Here is a 20,913-nt window from a genome sequence, read left to right on the forward strand (position 1 = left end):
GACCTGGGCAGAGGGCAGAGGGCGCTGGCAGGGCTGGGGGGACAGCTTGGCCGGACTGTGCTCACTTCCTTCCTGCTTGTTTGCTGTCGTGCCTGAGGACAGTTTGGTTTTGGTGCGTGAACCGCTAACTCTGACTTCTGCTGGAACGGTCCCCGGCGTTCTGGTGGCTTCCGTGGAGTGAGGACAGGGGAGGCCGGTGGGGCGTGGGGTGGGGGTCCAAGGGCCAGGAGGGGCCGGGCACCCTGGTGGTCTGGGTTGTGCCGGGGTCAGTGCCTGGCTAGGCATCACCAGGCAGGTCTGCCACACAGCAAGGATGCAGAGGGGGTGGGGCCGCGGGGCCGGCAGGAGTATGGGCTGGAAACTGAGAGTATGGGGTGCCAATTGGTGGGTCAGATGCCCCACAGCTTGTGAGGCCCTTGGGAGGGGACCACCCCCCAGCCTGGACCCCCAGACCCACCACCGTCCTCACTCCCCGTCAGTTCTGTCCTCAGGAAGCCCCGCCCCCCCTCTGAGGTGGTTTGACACAGTCTGACCGTTTCTCTGATTCTGGGCCTTGTGACAACTGCTTCACTGCCAACAGCCTACTTAACTCGCAAAATCCGTGAGTGATGATACTTAAGGGACAAAGTTCCCAGGAACGAAACAGGAATAGAAAGAGAACAGGAAAGAGGGAGCTGAGCTCCATTTTGGGAGGACACCCCTGGGGGAGGGGGAGGCCCTGAGGCTGGATGGGGGCCACCCCACATTGGGAGAGGGGTGTCTGCAGCACGGGCCGTGGGCGGGTCAGTGAGGCTCAGGGCTGTTCTCTGCCACGGCTTGGAGCCAGCCTCACTGAGGTTCTCTTGCCATCCTCTGCGGGCGCAGGGGCCACCGTCTGCCTGGCCAGGGAGCTCCCCCCGCTGGGCCCACGCACATCCCGGAGCCCCACTCCGGGCACCAGGCCGGTATCGGTGGCCGGAGGATCCACGGCCACACAGGGCCTGCCTGGTGTGGCCCCCCCGGGGTCAGGGCAGTGAGAGACACGGCTCGGGGGCTGCTGCCCACACACTTTATTAAGACGCACGCAGAGCCGGCCGCGGCCCCGCTGTGGAATGTGGGTGGACGGGGCTGCAGACCCGCCTCGAGCACCAGGACCAGTGGTCAGTCCCCCACCTCCCACCCCAGCCCCCCGCCCTGCACAGGGCTGCGGGGGAGCACACTGCTCTGGAAGAAGCACACTTCTGTAAGAAGCGTCAGAAGCCCCTCCCGACTGCAGCCCCGGCCGCGCGGCGGCGCTCACAGGCCTGGCTGGCAGCCCTGGGGGCTCTGGCTGCCCGGTCCTCCCGCCCCCATGCCTGGGCTGGTGAGAGGTCCTGTAGCGGGAGACGCAGGTGGGGACACGGTCATCTCCCCAGGGGCGACGTCCTCCGGAAGCGAAGCAGGGGTGGCGGGCAGCTGGCAGCCTACGCACAGTAGGTGTCAGCCTTCACCACCTGGCAGTACATCGTCATGGCAAAGGTCAGGCCCAAGATCTGTGGGGAGAGGCGGGGGCTGGGCAGGGCTGCTCCAGGGACGACAGCCCGCGGCAGGCACCCCAACCCCAAACCACAGCTTCCCAGGTGGCCTGGAGCCCCCTTCCCTGGGGAAGCCTCGGGTAGAGCCTGCCCCCCACGGGCCCACGGCCCCTTGGGCTCAGCCCCAGACCCGCCTTCCCTTTGGGTTGGGCTTGGCCACCCTGGGCTCCGCTGGTGGTCTCAGGGCCTACGGGTTCCAGGCTAGGCCCCCCGCAGCTGCCCTCTGCCCCTCACCCCTTAGGGAGTGTCTGTCTGGGACCCCTGTCTGCACCCCACAAACAGGAGCTCCCCCAGGGTCCTGGCACTGGGGTCTTGCATGGGGGTTGGGGAGCAGAGGCGGGCTGGCTGGACTTCACACCAGGGCCTGGGCTGCCCACTTCACTCTGCACTGGGCAGTCCTGTGACCACCACCCACCACGGCCACTGGGTAGGGCCTGCAGGAATGGGGCTGGCACGTGGGCCTTTAGTAGAGGCGTCCAGTCTGTGCTTCCGTCCACGCGGAGACGGCAAGGCCCTCTGCTCAGGAGTCTGGGGCAGCCTGTCCTCTGAGGCGTCCAAGGTCACCTCCCCGTGGACATCGTCCCTGACTATCCCCCTGTGAGCCCCACCTCCGCCTGGGGACCCACACTCGTCTGCTGCTTTGTTCCCTGGGCTCAGGGCCTTCACACACATGCTGGGGGCCCGGGGCCCGGGCCGGGGCGGGTCCCCGCGCACCTGAACCAGTGCTGTGCACAGCCCGAAGACACCCACGGCCAGCAGGTTCTCCTGGAGCCACACCTTCACCGTCTCGTAACACGGCTGCGGGAAGAGCAGGCGTCACGGGGGCACGAGGCCGGCCCTCCACCCCCAGTCCCGGGGCCAGGCTCACCGCCTTCCACCAGGTGCCGGGCGCGTGCAACCCGCAGCTCTCGCTGAACTCCAGGCAGCAGGAGTCCGGCACGCGCGTGGCGTTGTAGACCTCGAACCAGTCAGTGTAGTTGGAGACCCCGCAGCAGCGGAACTGAGGGAGAGGTGAGCAGGGACTGTGCGTCGGAGGGGGACACGCCCCTGCCCCGGCCACGCCCCCCGCCTATACGCCCGGCCACGCCCCGACTCACGTCTGTCTGGATGATGCCCCAGGCGTTGGTGAGGCCCACGTTACCCGGGGTGCCATACAGGTGTAGGCCCTTTTTCAGGTCCCGCTGTGCATACCTGTCGATCTGCAGGACAGCAGGGCCACCCTGTGGCCAGCTCCACCTGCCTCGTCCCGACCCCGGCCCGCCCCGGCCCCCTGTGCCTTTTGTCCCCCTCCCTGCGGTCACCTCCTCCCAGAAGTGCCACCAGGCTCTGGCCTTTGCCCCAAGGTCTCCCTGGGCCTCCCGTGGTGCCGAGCACGGGATCCAAGTCAGACACGTTAGTTAACGTACAGATGGAGACGGACGGGCACAGAGACCCTCGGGGCTGTGTCTGCGCACACCGGTTACAACCCACACGGCTCCGTGCTGCCAGCCGAGAGGGCCCGGATCTTGGTTCCTAAGAGCATTCGTTCTCCAATAAAGGAACCAGGCTCCCTGGAGAAACGGCCGATTCCAGGGCTGGGGCGGGGAACCCCCAAGATGGGCCTGGAGCGTCTTCTAGCACCAGAAAGGAGGGAGGTGCTCTGAGAGGCACTTAAGGGATGCGGGAGCCGACAGAGCTCCAGCCGCCAAAGCCAAACCGGATGAGCAAAAAAATAACTGTCTTGGAGTATAACCCAGAGGATAAAACACATAAATGAGCCCTCACTTGTGTAAGTGAGCAACTGAAGGGGAGTGGGGGATGGGAGCTTTTTCCCCTCCAGCTGACACGCAGCTGAGACAGCGGGGGACCCAGCCCGGGCCTCCTGGGAGCTCAGACACCTTTCTGGAGCCTCCAGGCCCGGCCTCCTGGGGCTGCAGTTAGAAGCAAACCCACGGCCCGGCTCCCAGTGTCTGTCCACGCAGAGCTGGGCGTCCCTGGCGTGGGTTCTCGGCCCCTCCTGCCTCCTCGCCGCCCGGCGCCTGGGCCTCGCTGGCGGGGGGGGGGGGGGACACCCACACCCACACCCACACCCGAAGCGGAGGCAGCCGTACCTTGTCGGTGTAGGCGAAGAAGAGGATGGCGAGGGAGGCCTCCAGCAGGAACACCAGCAGCAGCAGCACGAAGAACTGAGGGTGGGGAGGCCACAGCCTCAGCGGGCCAGCCCCCAACCCGCGACAGGCGCCCCCAGCCAGGTCTGCAGCCTGGGGACCGCCAGGCCCCTGGCGGCTGCGCCACCTCCCTCGGAACCCTCCCGTCTCCATCCCAGGGGCCGTCGTCTCTCGCTCGACCTTTAAGCACGTGTGTGTGGCCCGTGCCTGTGTCCTTGTGATGGGCAGCCGGGTGGAGGGACGCCCTGGGAGGCCCCATCCAGGGAGTGGGTCCAACTGCAGTGACCCCCCCAGCCCCCAGGTCACGTCCCCAAGGGCAGCCGGGGGGCAGTGCCCACTCAGGGAGGACCAAGCTGGAGGAGCCATGACCCGACTGCTCAGACAGCTCACAGAGTGGCAGACTCCACTCGGGCACCCACAGAGGCACAGCCCTGACGCCACAACCAGGCTGAGCAGTGGAGCCTGCCGGCACCTCCTTTCCCGCCACATCGCTCCCCCAGAAAGGAGGGCGGGGGGCAGGGCCAGAAGCCAGGGTAAGTGGGGCACACCGCTCTTTGAAGCCCCACTGGCCCCATGGGGCCCCTGGACAGAGTGGGGAGAAGGGACAGGGCCAGGGGAGTGGGCCCGGTCCTCTCCTGGGGTGCCTGATCTTGTCCCCCCTCAACCTGGGCCCACGCTGCCCCAGCAGGCACCAGCCTCCGAACTCCAAGTCACCCCGTGGGAAAGGCCAGGGTCGGGGCCCCACCCGCGCCCCAGCTTCCTCCTTCATCCAAGGGGCCGAAGCCACACCCTACCCGCTGCTCCGAGGGGTCCAAGCCCCGACGGGAACATCTGGCACGTGCTGGACACTTGCGGAAGCTGCACAGATGGGGGACGTGCCCTCTGAGACCCTCTGGAGGCCCCACCCGTGACGAAAGCCCCATTTGAAGCAAGTGATTTAGGACCTGGGTGGCAGCCAGAGGCCTCTGTGCTGGGCACACTGATAGGTAGGGAGCCCGGCCCGGGGATCATTTTCCTCCATTATCTGTGATTAACATTCCCGCCTCTAAATCCATCTCCAAAGCTGAGGGTCCTGGGGGGCCAAGAGGGCTGGACAGGAGCTGGAGAGGGAGTCGTGGGAGAGGGGGTCTTGGAGGAAACAGGCCCAGTTATCAGCTGGAGGGGCCCTGCCCGGCACACGTGTGCGTGTGTGTGTCTGTGTCCTTCAGGGGAGGCCTCCCCCGAGCACCGCCCCCCCGCCACCGCGGCCCGCCCGGCTTGCCCCTCCCCCCGGACTCACAGTGAGCAGAAGGCATTTGTTCTCCTTGATGGCCCCGATGCAGCCCACAAAGCCGATGGCCATCACAAAGGTGCCGGTGACAATAAGCAGGTTGGCGGCTGACAGGGACGGGAAGGAGGAGGACAGGGTGGCGAAGTTCCCCTGCGTGGCCGCCAGCCAGATGCCGACGCCGAGGATGCCGCAGCCTCCCAGCTGGGCCCAGGACAGGGCGAAAGGGACAGGGGGGCAGGAGGTGAGCAGCCCACCAGATCCCTGTGGCCGAGCCCGGGCACCCCCGCTGCCCTGCTGACCTCCCAGTCTCATCCTGTTACGGGGGCTGGATCCCCCCCCACACCCTCGGCCCCAGCTCTTCCCTAGGAGGTGCAGTCCCTGGAGCTCCTGCCGGCCCGCTCCCTGGCCCCCTCCCCTCGACCACTGGAGCTTTCATTGAACTCCATAATTGCTCATTATTACAAAAATCGATTGAGACAGGAGGAAGAGGCAGAGAAGGGCAGGCGGTGATGAATCTGGGGACGGCTCTTGGCCTCGGGGGTGGGGGCAGGGGGGCAGGGGCGAGCCAGCAGGGCGCCGAGGGCGCTATGGCTCCAGACCCCGGGACTCTTGAGCCTCTGGGTCGTCTCCAGATGAAACGGGAGCACGTGTCCAGGCTGGGCCGCGGGCAGGCGGCCCCCACACATGGCTGACCAACCCCTGGACCTACAGCAACCTGGGCTTTGGGAGACCACCTGGGGACTGATGCCCACGGGCTGGCAGCCCTGGGGGCCCTGCCCCACTCAAAACTGGGCATCACATGGGGCCCCGCACCCCCTGGGCCCAGAAGCCTCCTCGACATCTGGCCTTGACCCTGGCAGGGACCCCCCACCCCAGGCTCAGGCCGGATGGGCCCTGAGACCCCTGCCTGAGGAGGCTTCCGCCTCCCCGTGGGCCTCCCCTCGTGTACTCACTCACCCCACCCCCACCAGCAGGCAGCCCTGGCTACAGGGGTGGGGATGGGGGACGCTGCTCCGCTCTCACTAACCCACCGGGGAGCACACACCGTGCGTGAAGCCGGGCCGGCAAGAGACCGCAATTATGGGGCGGGGGGCGGTGGTGCAGCTCCCACCCAACAGCAGCAGCAGCCGCGGGGTCCCCGAGGGGTGGGCGCGCCCGGGGCTCTGGCCCAGGCCTCCCGCTGGCGTCTAAGGTCCCTCTGGGCCTCGCCCGGAGCTGGCTAAGCAGGCCAGGAGAGCCCCAGTGGGGGTCTGGTCAGCTTAGGGCAAACACAGGGCTCCTCTCTGACCCCCACCCCATCCCCCCTTGCACCTTCCACCAAAAACAAGAGCTTCTGTCTAAAAATCATAAACCACCCACTCTGAACGCTCCTGGCTGAGGGTGGGGCCTGGGTGGCAGCGCTAAGCATCCCAGACAGGACAGGGCTCTCGTGCCCTGGCCTGCATCCCATCTGAGCCCTCCTCGGGGCGGGGTGGGGGCTGCAGCTCCGGGCGTGTGCCCGGGGGGGGGGGGGTGGGGTGGGGGGGGGGGCCAGCAGCCGGGCTGGGGGCACTGGCAGCGGGTGACGGCCCAGAGGATCCAGCCTCACCGCAGAGCTGGGCTTGGGCACAGCCCCAGGTATGGTGGGGGTCTGCTGGCTGTACGGAGATGTGTGTGCCCCCCACCTGTGGGATGGGGATGACCCCCGTGTGGCAGGCCCCGGCCAGCGGTGCGGGGACAGAGCTGTCCACGGTGCTGACCGCTGGCAAGGCCACCATGAGGGAGCAAGGCTGGCCACCAGCGCCTCTGGGCACCCACACCTGCCCAGGGGGTGCCGTGATGGGACACAGAGAGGCTGGGACACGTGCTGGCTCCCTCAACCCTCCCACCCGACCTGCAGGTGAGGAACGGGGAGCTCTCCAAGGACGCCGGGGGGAAGGCTGAGCTGGGAGCAGCCAGCAGGGCCCTTGCAGACCTGCGCAGGCAGAGGGCTCCCCTGGCCTCTGGCCGGGACTGGGGCAGGGGAGGGACCCTGGGGCAGAGGCCAGGGAGGGCGAGCGTGGGGGCAGCCTCCCCTTGGAGGGAGCTGAAGTCGGGCCACTCTGGCTGCAGGAAACAGCGACCGGCCAGGCTGTCCTGGGCCCTCGCCCAGCCCACACACGTCCGTCCCCTGCAGAGCCCAGCAGCGGCCCCTCTGGGAGGGTTACGTCTCCGGGCTGAGCCCCCAGGCCAGGGCCCCAGCGGGGTGGGTGGGGCTGCCTCTGAGCAGAGAGGAGAATTGTTATTTAAAACCAAAGGGCTGCCCAGCTGGCTCTGCCTTCAAGGGCAGCACGGATGGCTCCAGTCAGCAGGAAAATGAGCCCCTCCGAGCTCCCTGGCCCCGTGGGGACGCGTGGAAGGGCACGGGGAGGATACCACGGCAAAGTCACTGTGGAGGCGGTGGGGGGGGCGTCCGGGTCGGGGGTATCCTGGAGGGGCTGGGCGCTGCCCCCAGCCTTGGTGGAAACAAGATTTCTTCAATTAAGACTCCACAAAGCATCCTCACCTCCAGCTCCGAGGTGGCAGGAGAGACACCCGCCGGCTGTCACCCAGGTGCTGCCGTCACACGCACTGTGACGCGGACACACAGCCCACATCCCTCACCATCACACAGTTTCACCCAAACACGCACACGCATCACCGACGCGCTGCCCCGAAGCCCCAGGCGCCCCTTGTTCCAGCACATCACAGTCACCAGAAGCCCAGCACTCACGGGACGCATGCGCGTGGCTAATAAAACTACCTGTAATTTTGCAATCTGCGTAGGCAGCTTTTAAAACATTTTGGCGGGAAGATTACAGCCTCCAAGTACAGGAGAAGATGGGCCCTGTTGGACCCAGACAGGACATCCAACTCAGGACAAGTGGGGCTGAAGTCCTGGGAAGGCTGGGCACTCCAGGTCCCTCCCAGGACACGGTGGCCGGGACGTCAGCAGTGGGGCCACCCCCACCCTCCCCGTGTCCCACGCTGCACATCCCCAGCCCCACTCATCGCTGCCTGGGCCAGACAGAGGCCCAGGCGGGGCCCAGGAGCAGACCCCAAGCCCACGACAGCCTGGGAGACGAGCCCAGCCCGCCCACCGGGGTCCCCCGTCCCAGCCCTGCGGTCACCGGGGCCTCCCTGTCTCCCTCGCACACACCTGGGGCGCACACCCTGCCCACCTGTCCCCACCGGAACCCAGCCCATTGCCTGGCATGTCCTCCCCACTTCCTGCTGTCTCTCTTCTTGTTCACACATTCTGGGGGCTGGCCTAGGTCTTGACAGGTGGGGCCACTTGGTGAAGCCCATGTGGGGAGGGTGCCAGCCGGCCCTCTACTGCTGCTCCTCCAGCCACATGGCTCAGGGTGGCAGATGGCCGGGCAGCTGGCCAGGTCCTTGGAACGGGGTGGAGGGCTGGGTGCCCACAGGGGCCAAGCCTGTGTCCAGAAGCCCCTCCCCCGGCAGCCTGCACAATCTTGGGGTGGGGGCCGGGCATGGTGGGGTGACACGCCCCTCCCAGCCAAGAACAGCCACAGGAGACGGGGAGAACACATCTCTACGAAGTTCAAGAATGGCAAAATGTATCCCCTGTGCCAGAAGTGACGTCTGCAAGGGCCCAAGGCCGGGGCTGGGGGGACTGAATGCAAGGGCTCAGGGACCATCCTGGCTGGGTGCCGTTCCCCAGGTGACATCGCCTCAAGCTGCCCACTGACATCTATGCAACTGACTGTAATCAGTTTCCTTAAGCTCCAGCAAGCCCCACATCCCCCCAGGCTCCAGCCCATCAGGGAGGCGGCCCCACTGACCGGGGACCCCCTGAGGCTGGTGTCCAAGGAGGAGGAGCGGTGCCTCAGGGCAGCCGGGGAGCAGACAGGGGGCAGGGCCTAAAATGGCGAGGTGCGACCGGGCCCCCAGGCCTCTCCCCTGCCCCCAGCCCCGCTTAGTGGCTGAGGCCACACCTCTCTGCCCCAGACAGAACTCCCAGGGCCCCCGACCACCTGCTGCCACCCACTCCCTAATGGGAGCAGGACAGTTCAGAAAGGGATGCTCACACGGGACCGACATCTTGTGGCATGCTGACCCCTGACCTGACCAGGACGGCCAAGGACCCCCGCTTTGGGCTGCCCACCCACCCCGGCTCGGGGTCCCCAGGCAGCAGGACCCCCACTGCCCTGCCCCAGCCTGTTGCAGGAAGAAACCGGAGCCAGAACACACAGACGCCCTCAGCACCTCCAGAAGGCTGGGGCCAAGAGGAGTCACGGGGTCTGAGGTCTGCAGGCCCCCGGCCTGCGCCGGGACCTCCGGCAGGGCACCCTGCACGTGCCTGTTTCCCCGACTGCGGCGGGGCTGGGGGAGGTGTTCCCACAGCCCTGCACAGCCCTTTGCCAGCATCTTCCACCAGTCTCGGCGTCTTGCCCAGAGGCCAGCGACAGCAGACCAGGCCTCGGTCTGTAGCTCATCAAAGGGGAAAACCAAGGCCCCCCTGTGGTGCTGCTGGGGAAACTGAGGACCCCAGGAGGGCAGGACTTGCCCAGAAGCCTGGGCGGCAGGCAGGGCTCAACCCCCAGCCCAGCCACACAGACAGACCCTGGCCACACAGCAGGGGGAGGCGGAGCAGGGAGGGGCCCAGATGCAAGACCAGGAGGCTCGCCTGCCAGGGAAGCAGGGAGCCGGGCCCTCAGCTGGGCAGGTGCGGGCTGGGCTGCACAGCTGAGGCCTGGGTGCGGCCCCCCGGCCAGGGGGGCCCAGAAGCACCTTCCCCTTTCAGAGCCAGCCCTGCCTCTGCCCAGGACCACCCCCAGACCAACAAGACCGCCCCTGGGGCCACAGAAACTGCCCCTGGGGGAGCCCTGAGCACCCATCCAGAGCTGGAGAGGGGGAGGGAGAGCGCCCCAGGGGGCGCACACAGCCCTACTCACCAGGAGACACCCCTGACTCAAGGACCCTGGCCCTAAGCTGCCCACCACCTGTGCACGCCTGCAGGAGGGCAGCTGTGTCCCCAGTGGAGCTGTCCCTGCCCTGTGAGGGCCTGGATGCCGCAGGAGGGCAGGTGGAGGTCCGGGGGTCAGTCGGCACCGGGGCCTCTCCTCCCCTGGGCGCCCCCTGCTGCCTCCCGGCACCTTCTTGGCTCCCTGTCTCAGGGCACCCGAGCTGCAGTCCCTGGTGACAACGGGCAGGCGTGTTTCCTCTCCCGAGATGGGCCAATGACCCACAGGCCACGCAGGACCAGGCAGATCCACCCCAGTACAGATGGGTGATGCTTTCCAGCGCCAGTGGTACCTGAGGCTGGAGGCCTCAACCCTGCCCTTCCAGTCCCCATCCAGAAGCCCCCAGGGAAAACCCCACAAACAGGGCGCACAGAGTCAACTAACTTCAGAGCCCGCCCCTCCCCCCTCCTCAGCCGGGGGCGCTGCCCCGCACTGGGGACGGAGGGGGAGGGGCGGGCTGGCGTTGCTGGAGGAGGCGAGCTTAGGCCTGGGAAGAGAGACCTGCCAGGCGTGCAGGTGCCCAATGGGGCCAGGTGTGGGTGACAGGGCCTTGCGGGGGATCTGCCTATGGACAATGGGGGCTCTGAGGTGACTCCTGAAGGAAAGGGGTGCCCAGCACGGGCTGGGGGGCAGGAGGAAGCCACGGGGAGGTCACTGCATCTTGACCTCCAAGCAGGTCCATGGGCCGGAATCCTCACTCCCACTTCCCCTCAGTTCCTCCCAAGTGGGAAATGGGGGGGGGGGGTGGGAAACCTACCCCTCCTGCGGGGACTCTGCACCCCCAGACAGCAAACGAGCCAGGCTCTGGGGGAAGGGGTGCTCTAGCCCCACCCCACCCACCTGCAGCCTCCGTCACCAGCAGCAAGGGCCTAGTTGACAGCTGCACAGGGCCCGGGGGATGGATGTCCCGCCAACCCCCCGACCATGCTCACCACCCCGGCCTCGGCGTGTTTCCCATGGGCCCCCTCTCTGACCCCCCAGGCCTCGAACCCCTCTGGGCACAAAGGTGGGGTGTGGAGAGACCAAGACAGCACACTGGCAGGGGCCCAGTTTGCTTGGCTGGGGAGTGTAATTGGATAATAAAAGGGAACTGGATTTTCTAGCCCAGGAGGGGATCCCAGGGGCTTCCTGAATTGTTCTTTCCTGCGATGAGGACGTCATCCACGGCAGGAATCAGTGGAGTGTGTCCGCCCTGCAGCTGGTACGGAGGCTCCTTCAGGGTTCACGGGGCAGATACAGTTCGGCCTGGGGGCCCATAAGGGTGGGCTGCTCTCAGAGCACAGGCCCCCTCGAGGGGCCCCCTCTCGTTTACCGGGCAAACAGGTACCCGGGTCACTGGGGAGGTCAGGGAAGGGGAGAAGCAGGTCCTGCCCATCACCTGGGACCATCCCCCACACCCACTGCCCATCCCCCAGTCAGTCCACCACCCTCACTGCTCACCACCATCATACCTACAGCTGCCAGCTCTGGTCCCACTGTCACCTGCAGCCTTCTGTCACACTGCCTAAGGCACACTGACTCTGCCAGCAGCTCACTGCTCACTACGCTTGTGCCCACTGCATCTGGTCGATGTCCCCCGCCAAGAGAAAACAGTCACCTCTGCACATGCCTGGACACAGCTCCAGCTGTACCCACCTCTGCTGCTAGCTCCTGGCCTCTCGGGGGGCTCCTCCGCTCTGGGCCCGGGCCTTGCCCCTCCCAGGAGCCCCTTGCAGAGAACAACTCTTCGGGTGACTGCCTCGGGAGGGGGCAACTGGGGCAGGAGCCCCCCAGGCTGGCCACCCCTCCCAGCAACCCTCCCACTTCCCAGGCCAGAGTCCAGGAGAGAAGGGATGTGCAGAAATGCGGCCCGGTTTCGGAGCATTTCGCCTTAACTGGACCTCATGCAAATGAGCTGACAATTGACAGCCTCCTTCTGGGGTCCAGAGCCCAGGCAGGAGAGAAAGCCACGCCCCCTCATTCCCAGTTGTGGCAGAAGGGTGGGAGCAGAAAGTGACCTTGGCATCAGCTCTCCACCAACCCTCCCCCAACCCAGCCAGTAGGGCCCAGGCCTGGCCAGGCATGCTCTAGTTGCTCAGGTGTGACACCTGCCACAGCCCGAGTCCAACACCCTCCCTGCCCTTTGGGTCTGGGTGGCAACTGTGTCCTCCGGTTTGGGGGGACGGGGGCCACCCTGTAGCACCAATACCTCTACCCTGGACACAGGCACCTCCTCTGAGCAAACCCAACCCACCTCAGCGAAAGTTATGAAAGCCCCGGTCTCCCGCCGACTCCTCATCCCGCCCAGGGTCTGGTCCAGCCGGAGGGCTCACCCACATACACCCTTCTCCCTTCCCTGCTTCGGGAGGCTGGGGACCGTCTCCCCTACCCCCCGCCCAGCCCCTCCCCAAGTGCGGTCCCTGGAGCCAGGAAGGCCGGTCTGCAGGGCAGGCGAGTGCAGAAAGGACATGGTCTGCGCCCACGAAGAGGGAGGGAAGGGGCGGGAGAGGAAGGCACCAGCGGCTCAGCGCACGGACAGGAGCTCACACCCGGTAGAGGCCAGGCGCAGGGCCCCACGCCGACCTGCGGCAGGTGCGGGACACGGCCGGTCTCAGGAAGAGACAGAGAGGGGAGAGGACGCGGGGCGGCCGCCCACAGGGCAGAGGCCCGGCGGACCCCAGCGGCACCGGAAACCCTCCCCAGGGGCCGGTCCAGCCCTGGCCCCCGGCGACCCCAGGCACACCCCCCCATTCCAGCGCGAGCAGCGACCCCGGGGCCCCGCCGCCACTCACCCAGAAGAGCAGGTTGAAGGCGAACATGAGGTACTTGACGCCCTGCAGGCAGCCGCGCGCCATGCTGCAGCGCTTCAGCTCTAGGAGGAAGATGAAGGACAGGTCCAAGTAGAAGACCACGTACTTGCTGCCCTTGGGCGACGTGTAGCGCGCCTGGGCCGCCTTGGGGCCAGGGTTGGCGTGCAGGCCAAAGAAGGGGCCGCCGCGCGCGAAGCCCGGCTCCTTGCCCGGCGGCGACGGGCTGCGCCGGTACGTGGACTCGTCCGTGCTCGAGCGGCGCATCGCGCGGAGCCGCCGGGGCCGCCCCACGCTCCGCGCCCCGGCCCGCGGTGGCACCGGGCGCGCCGCTCCGCTCGGACCCGCGGCGGGCCCGGGACACCGGCCGGCCCGCCGCAGCCCCGGCCCCGGCCCCGGCCCCGGCCCCGCCCCGCGTTCGCCCGCCCGCCCGCCTGCCCGCCAATCCTCGAAGGCCCCGCCCCCGCGCGGACCCCCCCCCCCCCCCGCCTCGCCGCCCCGCCCCTCAGATCCGACCGCTCCGCCCCGCGCCGGCCAATCGCAGCCCCGGGACGGCGTCCCCGCGCCGCCCTCGGCCCTCGGCCCTCGGCCCGCGCCTGCGTCCCTCGCTCCCTTCCCCTTCCCCGTCCGGCCCGGGAAGCGCGGTAGGGAACTGGGGGCGGGCGTCCAAGCAGCTCTCAGTCCCGGGTGCGACGGCCCGGGCCTTGCCCAGAAGCCGCAGCGCGCCGGGACCCCAATGCCGGCCGGGCTCTGAGGCCTCCGACCGCAAGCGAAACACAAAGCGCTATACAAATGAGGGGTGACCCAGTTGCTGTCTGGTGGCGACTAGCGGCATCTCCGGCCCGGGCCCCTGGCCCAGATCGAAGTAGCGCGGGGAACGCAGCTGGAACCCACCGGGGGTGCACACTCTCCAGCGGCCCACCCTGGGCTGAGCGAGCGCTGCGCGGGGACCCCAAAGCTTCCGCAGCTCACATAGGACAGGGGTCAGCCTGGGGGATCCAACCTGGTGGGCGGTCCTGGGAGAGGCAGCAGAGTTGAGGTTTGAAGGACAAGCCCCTCAGAGGGGCCAGGGCGAGGGAGAGCAAGCGGGGAGGGTGCTCTGGGGCACCCTGGGTGCCCAGAGGGCAGGTCACTCTGTAAGGCATGAGGGGAGGTTTTCAGACTTAAAGGGAGGGGCCGGACACACAGGAGTGCAGGAGTCATCACTGGGCACCCAGAGACAGGCCGCATGCAAGGCTGGCGGCCCACTCCAGGCCCAGAGCTCACGCAGGCCCCCCTGTCCTGCCATGGTCCCATCTCCCTGGGCAGGGAGCAGGCCCGGCCTCACCGGCATGTGACATGTGCCCGTGACACATGTCACACAGGACCCCTCTCTGGTTTGACGCTCTGCTGCCACTGTCTTGAAATTCTCCATGATTTTTTTTTTTTTGTGGTACGCGGGCCTCTCACTGTCGTGGTCTCTCCCATTGCAGAGCACAGGCTCCGGACGTGCAGGCTCAGGGGCCATGGCTCACGGGCCCAGCCGCTCCGTGGCATGTGGGATCCTCCTGGACCGGGGCACGAACCTGCGTCCCCTGCATTGGCAGGCGGACCCTCAACCACTGCGCCACCAGGGAAGCCCTCTCCGTGATTTTTGACCAAGAGGCCCTGAACTTCATTTGGCACCAGGCCCTCCCAGACACATCCACACAAGCCAGGTGACAGGGACACATGATGCTGCAAGGCCCCTTGCACCGGCGGTGTGGTATGCACACGTGCTGCCGTTTAGACAGACACACGCCAGGCGCAGCCTAGAAGTCAGAGGTGGGGAGACTCCCCTCAGCTGTGCCTCCACAGCCCACCCATTGGTGGAGGCCCTGGGCCGTGTGGGGAGGACCTCAGCATGGGGCCCAGATGCCTCCTCCCCATCTGCCCTGGGCCTCTCAGCTCAGCAGGGGAGCCAGGCTTGGGGGAGAGTGGCCACAGGCCTGGATGCAGCCTGCACCCTGGACTGGGTCTTCCCAGTCACTGAGGCCGCCCACTGGTGGCGTCCACACCATCGGATGGTCCCAAAAACTAAAGTGCAAAGAGGGAAGGACTCGCCCAAGGTCAGCAGAACTCAGATGGGAGAAGAGAGGAAAAGAAGTCGGGGAATAAGAAGGAGGAGGAAGGTGGAGGGGGGAGGCCCGTCAGTGACAAAGTGACAGACTGAGAGAGTGAGAGGTGCCCGAGGTAGCATGTCTGGGGGATGTCTGCTGGGCTGGGGGCCCAGTGAGGTCTGGCAGCCCTGCGGGGCCCTGAGGACCACTGCACCAGTCCTGCGCTGCCCCGGCGGGCTCTGAGGAGAACTGCAGCTCAAGCCCCAGGGCGGTGTCCTTGCAAGGTCCTCCCTGAGCCCAGCTGGCCCTGGTAGGGAGTGGGGACAGGAGAGCCCCAGCATCCCTGCCCTGCCCACATGCCAGCCAGCCTGGGGCTTCCCACAGTCCCTCCACCCTGTCCTCCGCCAAGGATTCTTTGGTGTGTCTGGACCCCTGGAAAGGGATACAGCGGTGCCCACGCACCAGGGGCCCAGTGAAGAAGTGAGCCTTGCAGGGCCCCTATCTGGGCCCCGTAGAGACCACTGGCCGCAGCTCTGCCCAGAGAGCAAGTGGCAGCCGGTGACCCCTGGAGATCCTGGGGAACCCCAGCAGCCTCTTGCTATCTTTCCCTTGGCCCAGCTCAGCCAGCCCCACACACCCAAGCCAGGGATGGACACTCAGGGCCCCGAGGGTCGCAACGCACGAGAGGGCCTGCGCTCAGTATGCACACTGGACACAGGAGAGCTGACGAGGGCTGAAGGACATGTCTGTCTCCCCAGCCTGGTCATAGGCAGGGCCTCTGAGGACAAGGGTGGGGTCTTCCCCCTGTTGCCCGTCCTCCGCTTCATCACACTGCAGCTCAGGGCGGGGGTGGAAGGGTGGCCTGGGTTCCCACGATGGGGCCCAGCACCCAGGCTGCCCTCTCCCCAGCCTCACTCAGCCAACACCATGCCAACGCCCCCAGAACTCCTGCCGAGCCCTCTGTTTCTAAAACCTGCACCCATCACCCCAGGCGAGCCTGTGAGTCTGAGTTGAGATTAAACCAGAAAACCACCAAGGACGCCAGGGACAATGGCAATGAGGACATGAGCACATCAAGGCTACCAGTGGGGTGCTTCCCAGCCCCCAGGAACCCTGTCCTCAAAGTCCAGCCATTCCTCCAGCAAGGGGACCCCGGTGAGACATGCTGAGAGGGTGACAGCTGGCTGGCTCAGCCTCGGTCTGTCCCGGGACCAGGAGAGTATCCAGCCAGCAAGGCCCTTGGGCCAGGCGTGGGGGAGACCAGGAGGCCACCCAGCGCTGCCCCCGCTGCCCCACAGGCCGCGACGTACCTGGGTTTGCGGCAGGGAAGAAGGTAGGCGGTGCCCGGCGCCCCTGAAGGCTGGCCAGGCAGCAGGTGGCAGTCAGCAAGGCCAAAGCCGGAGCTCTGTGGAAGGAAGACGGGCAGAATGGAGGCCGTGCTGCACCCCATTCCCAGCCTCTGTGGGGCTCTCCACTCAGGACCAGGTCCCTGCAGGGGCAGCTGGGGGCTGGGTGGTGGTGCACTCAGACTCAGGGGGCCAGAGCACCAACAGCGGCCCAGACCAGGGGGCTGCATCCCCACCCTCTGGTCACTCAGCCTTCTGAGATGCCCTGGCAGACACAAGAGTACCCACATGCGGACATGCACACAGAGAAGACACATGTTTAGAGTTGGGGACACACACACGGACTGAGGGCCGTCCAGCCCCCAGCGGTCCTGGAGCCCTGAGACCCGCCGGCATTGTCCACTCATTCTGAGGTGCCCTGCACCCCACGCCCTCCTGGGTTCCCAGCAGACAGATGCCATGAGCCACCAGCCTTACGCTCTGCCCAGGGAGCCAACAGGCGATGACTCACACGGGGCCGTGAATCTGCCGTTGGCGCTCGAAGGGGGATTCTGTCCTCCCCTACCAGCCAGGGATTGCGGGTGGGTGGGGGGGGGCAAGCTCACACGCCCCGCCCATCAAACCTCACCCCTCAGACCAGAGGCTCCTTGCAGCCTGGGGGTGGATCAGGTGTCTTTCCAGCGGCTCAGGGGCAGGACGGGACAGCCACACTGGCACATTCCCACCCCGTCACAGCCATGCCCTCGTGGGCAGCCCACTGCCAGCCAGTCCACTCAAACCCACACCTGGGGCAGACATGAAGCCGCTGAGCGGATGGAGGCCCCGGCAACGTGAGACCTGTCCCTTCATTTAGGGGAACGAACAGCACCCACCACGGTGGGGCGAGGAGGCACGTGGGCCCAGGGCCCGGGACCACCCCCCCCAGCAACCGCTGTGCCCGGGGAAGACGCGTCCGTGGAGGGGTTTCAGGCCCAGTGACACATCGAGGGCAATGAGTGGGAGGGACGCGCCCCTCCCGTGTTCTTTGATCAACCCCTGCCCAGGAGCTGAGGGGCCCAAAGCCCATAGCCACAGCGCAGAAGCAGAAGACCACGCATCGCAGCCCACCACCCCTCCAGGCCTGAGGCTGCATCTGCACACCCCGCACGCCCAGACCCGGGCGTCAGGCCCTACTGGGCAGCTCCACCAGCACCCCTCCTGGCCCCCACCCCAGAGGCACCCCTGGACCCTCCATGAATAACCTCCCCGCCTCCCGGCCCCCACAAGGCCCCTCCATGAGTCCGGGGCCCCCAGCCGCATCCTGGGCAGCCCAGCCACAAGCCTGCGGTCAGGGTATGGGTGCAGGGCCCGACAGCACCGGGCTGGCCCTCTCCCTCACCCAGGCCCAGCCTCCTCCTCCAGGAAGCCTCCTTGCCCCACACCCTGCTCTGGGCTTCCTTTGAGCACAGGTTCCGACATGCCTGCGTCCCCCGGAATGGCTCGTGCAGCCGGCAGTCAGGATGCGGGCTGAATGAGAAGCCCGCGACAGACCCTCCCGCAGCCGTCCAGCCCTAGGCTGGGCCTTCTGAATTCCCCGGGGCCCCAGGGCGGGGGCAGGCAGGGACCTGGGGGAGCGCGAGCCACACAGAGGTCGTGGGTGCCTACCTGACCAGACCAGGGTCTAACTCAGAGAAGGACCTCCCCAAACGCCAGAACAGAGCTTGCCCCGGAGGCCTTGGAGGCCGGGGGTGGACGGCAGCAGGGCCCGGCCCGGAGCACACACCCCAGTGGGCAGCACAGGCCGCGCGGTGTCGGCCTTCCTGCTGCCACTCCGACCCCCGCAGGCCCCAGAGCCCACCCAGGCCCGCACCCCCTCCCGCCTCCCCCCACCCAAGCTGCAGCCCCTGGGGCTGGGAGACACCCCCTCCAGGGGAGGGGTCCCCGAGGAAGAGGCCGCGGGGGGCCCCAGGCTTTCCCTGGGCCCACCGAGGCCAACCCCAAGCTCAGGGCCCTCCCCTGCCAGCCTGCTGCTCCCGCCGCCCCCAGGCCCCGGGAGCGCCCTTCTCCGGTGCCCACAGTGTTCGTGCCCCACCTCAGCGCTGACACCCCACCCGCCCCCTCCTGAGCGGTGCCCTCGGGGAGCCCCATGTGGGGCCAGGCTGGCAGAAAATCACATGATTACGTTCCCAAAGGCCACGGGCCCGGCCTGTCCGCAGGGTCATTAGGCTGGGCCAGCTCAGCCTCAAGCTTGCCTGCAAATACCACCACTCTCGAATACCACCCCGGGGGCTGGGGCCCAGAGGGTTACCGTAGATGCTGCAGGCGGGTGACCCCGTCGGACCCTGGGGAAGCGTCCGAGCACCCCGCTCACCCCACCGCGTGAGCACGAGTCTACCCAAGGCAGCCGGGGCTCCGGGCTGAGCCTGGGACCCCCAGGCCCACACAGCCAGTATGGGGATCCTCCAGCTGGGCAGTGTCTGGTTCCACCCACGCTTCACAGATGGGGAAGCGGAGGCTGTGATCCAGGACCAGGGGCCAGGGTCAGCTGACTCCCAGCCTGTTTCCAGGACAACACTCAGGGCCAGAGGCTGTCTGCAGCTAAAACTTCAATCGCTGATTTCCCCTTGTCCCCTGCCTGCCCTGAAGTGACCCTCCTCTAGCAGGAAACAGGGCTCTTGGGTTCCAAACCACATGTGAGCACAGCCCTCCCTCCCTGTGCCGCCGCCCCTGGGGGCAGGACACCCCATTCTCGGAAAACCAGCGCCTCACTCTCCCTGCCCAACCTCCGGCCCTTCCCAGAGGTCTGGGCCACATCTGTGCTCACACCCCACTGCCCCTGCAGGCAGGCCTGGCCCCGCTCCCCCGACCCTGTGTGTTGGGCTCCCGGGGCACCCTCCTGCCCCTGCCCACCCTGAGGAGAGCCAGGCCCACGCCCCAGCCTGCCCCCCCCCCCACACACGAGGGGGCCAGCTGAGCAGGGGGCAGGGCTGACCTCTGAGGCTCCCCTTGGTCCTCAGGTCTAGCCCGGCCAGGCCTGAGCCAGGGCAGAGTGGAGACGGAGGGTCAAGTGCCCCAAGGGGCCTCTGTGCACATGTGTGTAGGGGACCTGCAGACAGGCAGCCACACTGCTCCCCACGGCCTCTCCTGGGAAATCAGGGAGCCGGAGGGAAGAGACTCCCCCCAATCTACACACAGCTCTCAGAATTCCAGGAATGTCAACTTGGCTCTCGGGCCCCTCAGTCTCTGGGAGTAAACAACTTCTGGGGCCAGAGCAGGATGAGGCGGGCCATGGGCCCCTCCTCCAGGAAGCCTTCTGCCCACACCCGCTCCCGTTACCGAAGAGCTACCCAGATGGCATCCCAGATCCCTCCCCTGTTTCCCTCACCTCCACAGGTGCGGCAGCCTCTACAGCTGAGCCCGGCTCCAACCCCAGGCCACTGTGACTCAAGGCCCCTGCCCCCGCCGGGGACAGGATGTGTCCCGTCAGCCTGGGAAGGGGGGGCATTGGGCAGGGAGGTGGCCTCTGCTCATGGCTCCACACGTGGCAGGGTGGGGGATGGCAAACGTCACTGGGGAGGCTGTCAGGGCCCAGACTTCAGGCGGGCAGAAGCTCTGATCAACCTCTCCAGGACACTGGGGACCCCCATCTCCCTGCCCCTCAACTAAATCCAGACTCCATCACCCACCCTGAGAGGACTGTCAGGCCCCACCCACCCCAACCAGAAATCCAGACGCCCTAGACCAGCAAATGTGCCCAGACTCTGCATAGGTGCCTAAGTTACAGGGGCCACTGTGAGACACATCCACCTTTCTCAGCCCAAAGCTCACCTCCTCCAGGGAGACTTCCCTGCTTCTCACGGCACACAGCCACAGGATCAGGGGGCTCACCCCAGGCCATTTCCAGAGACACAGCCTCCCCTCCCTTTAAATCCTTCATGGCCCCTGCTCCATCACCTCCAGCTCCGACACCTACTCTGTCCCACAAGTACAGACTCCAGGCCTCAGCCCATGGGTCCCCTTTGCCGGTATCTGTCCTGCTCCCTCACACACACTCGGGATCCCTTGTCAAGGCTCAGCTCAAAGGACAGCACTTCCACGACGACCCCCTGACCACCCTCCGCTCCTCAGAGACCCGACGCTCCCAGATCGCAGGCGCCCGACTCATCAGAGCCTGGCCTGGGACGGGTGCAGCCAGCCCCATCCCGCACCCCCTCGCAGCCCCTCCCCCGGGAAAAAGGCAGGAGGGACAGGGGCGAAGCGGACCGAAGCGGCGCTGGGGGTTGGAGCGGCCGGCTGAGCCCGCCACCCGCCGGGTCACTTGCACCGCGCCCTCCCGCCATCAGGGATACGGGCAACTACCGGGCCGGGACCGTTACTGTGCGGGCGATCGGGCTGGGCGGCGACTCCGAGGGTCCTCCAAACTCAGCGCAAAGACCCCCGGGTGTCCACGGGCAGCGGCTCCAGGTGGAGAGACCCTCCCCCCTTCCTGGTCCCCACTGGCCGCCGGTCAGCCGCTCTCCTCGCCCGCAGCGGGGTCGCCGCGCCCCGGCCCGGCCCGCAACTTGTTGCTGAGACTCGTATCGTGCTCTGCGCTCGGGGCCTGAAATTCGCGCCGGCTCGGCTTGGGCCTGGGCCCGGCTCGGGCGCGCGGGCAGCGGGACCCGGACTGCATCCCCGCCGGGGGCGCTATACCTGCGGGCAGTCAGCTCCTCGCGCAGCTGTCAGTCATGCGGACACGAGAAACGCGAACGCCGCCGCCGGGCCCTTAC

General features: G+C 67.1%; 1 protein-coding gene across 3 annotated transcripts; it reads right to left on the reverse strand.

Moving 5' to 3' along the window:
- Window positions 1–1,034: 1,034 nt before the first annotated feature.
- TSPAN4 (tetraspanin 4) lies at window positions 1,035–20,613 on the reverse strand (the record flags this gene model as incomplete). Of its 3 annotated transcripts, none has more annotated exons than XM_082845675.1 (9): window positions 1,035–1,511; window positions 2,268–2,351; window positions 2,422–2,553; window positions 2,651–2,752; window positions 3,644–3,718; window positions 4,980–5,171; window positions 12,727–12,806; window positions 16,130–16,224; window positions 20,504–20,613. In XM_082845675.1, 7 exons carry the CDS (start codon window positions 12,787–12,789, stop codon window positions 1,443–1,445), a joined length of 717 nt encoding a protein of 238 aa, XP_082701801.1. In that variant the 3' UTR covers window positions 1,035–1,442. The 3 variants fall into 3 exon arrangements, with proteins under 3 accessions (XP_082701801.1, XP_082701802.1, XP_082701800.1); XM_082845676.1 differs by lacking the exon at window positions 20,504–20,613 and adding an exon at window positions 19,530–19,652; XM_082845674.1 differs by lacking the exons at window positions 16,130–16,224; window positions 20,504–20,613 and having other exon boundaries at window positions 12,727–13,008.
- Between the last annotated feature and the right edge of the window lie 300 nt (window positions 20,614–20,913).

The sequence above is a fragment of the Leucopleurus acutus genome, assembly GCF_964270905.1.
Source record: "Leucopleurus acutus genome assembly, chromosome: 8".
In the NCBI taxonomy this organism is placed as follows: domain Eukaryota; kingdom Metazoa; phylum Chordata; class Mammalia; order Artiodactyla; family Delphinidae; genus Leucopleurus; species Leucopleurus acutus.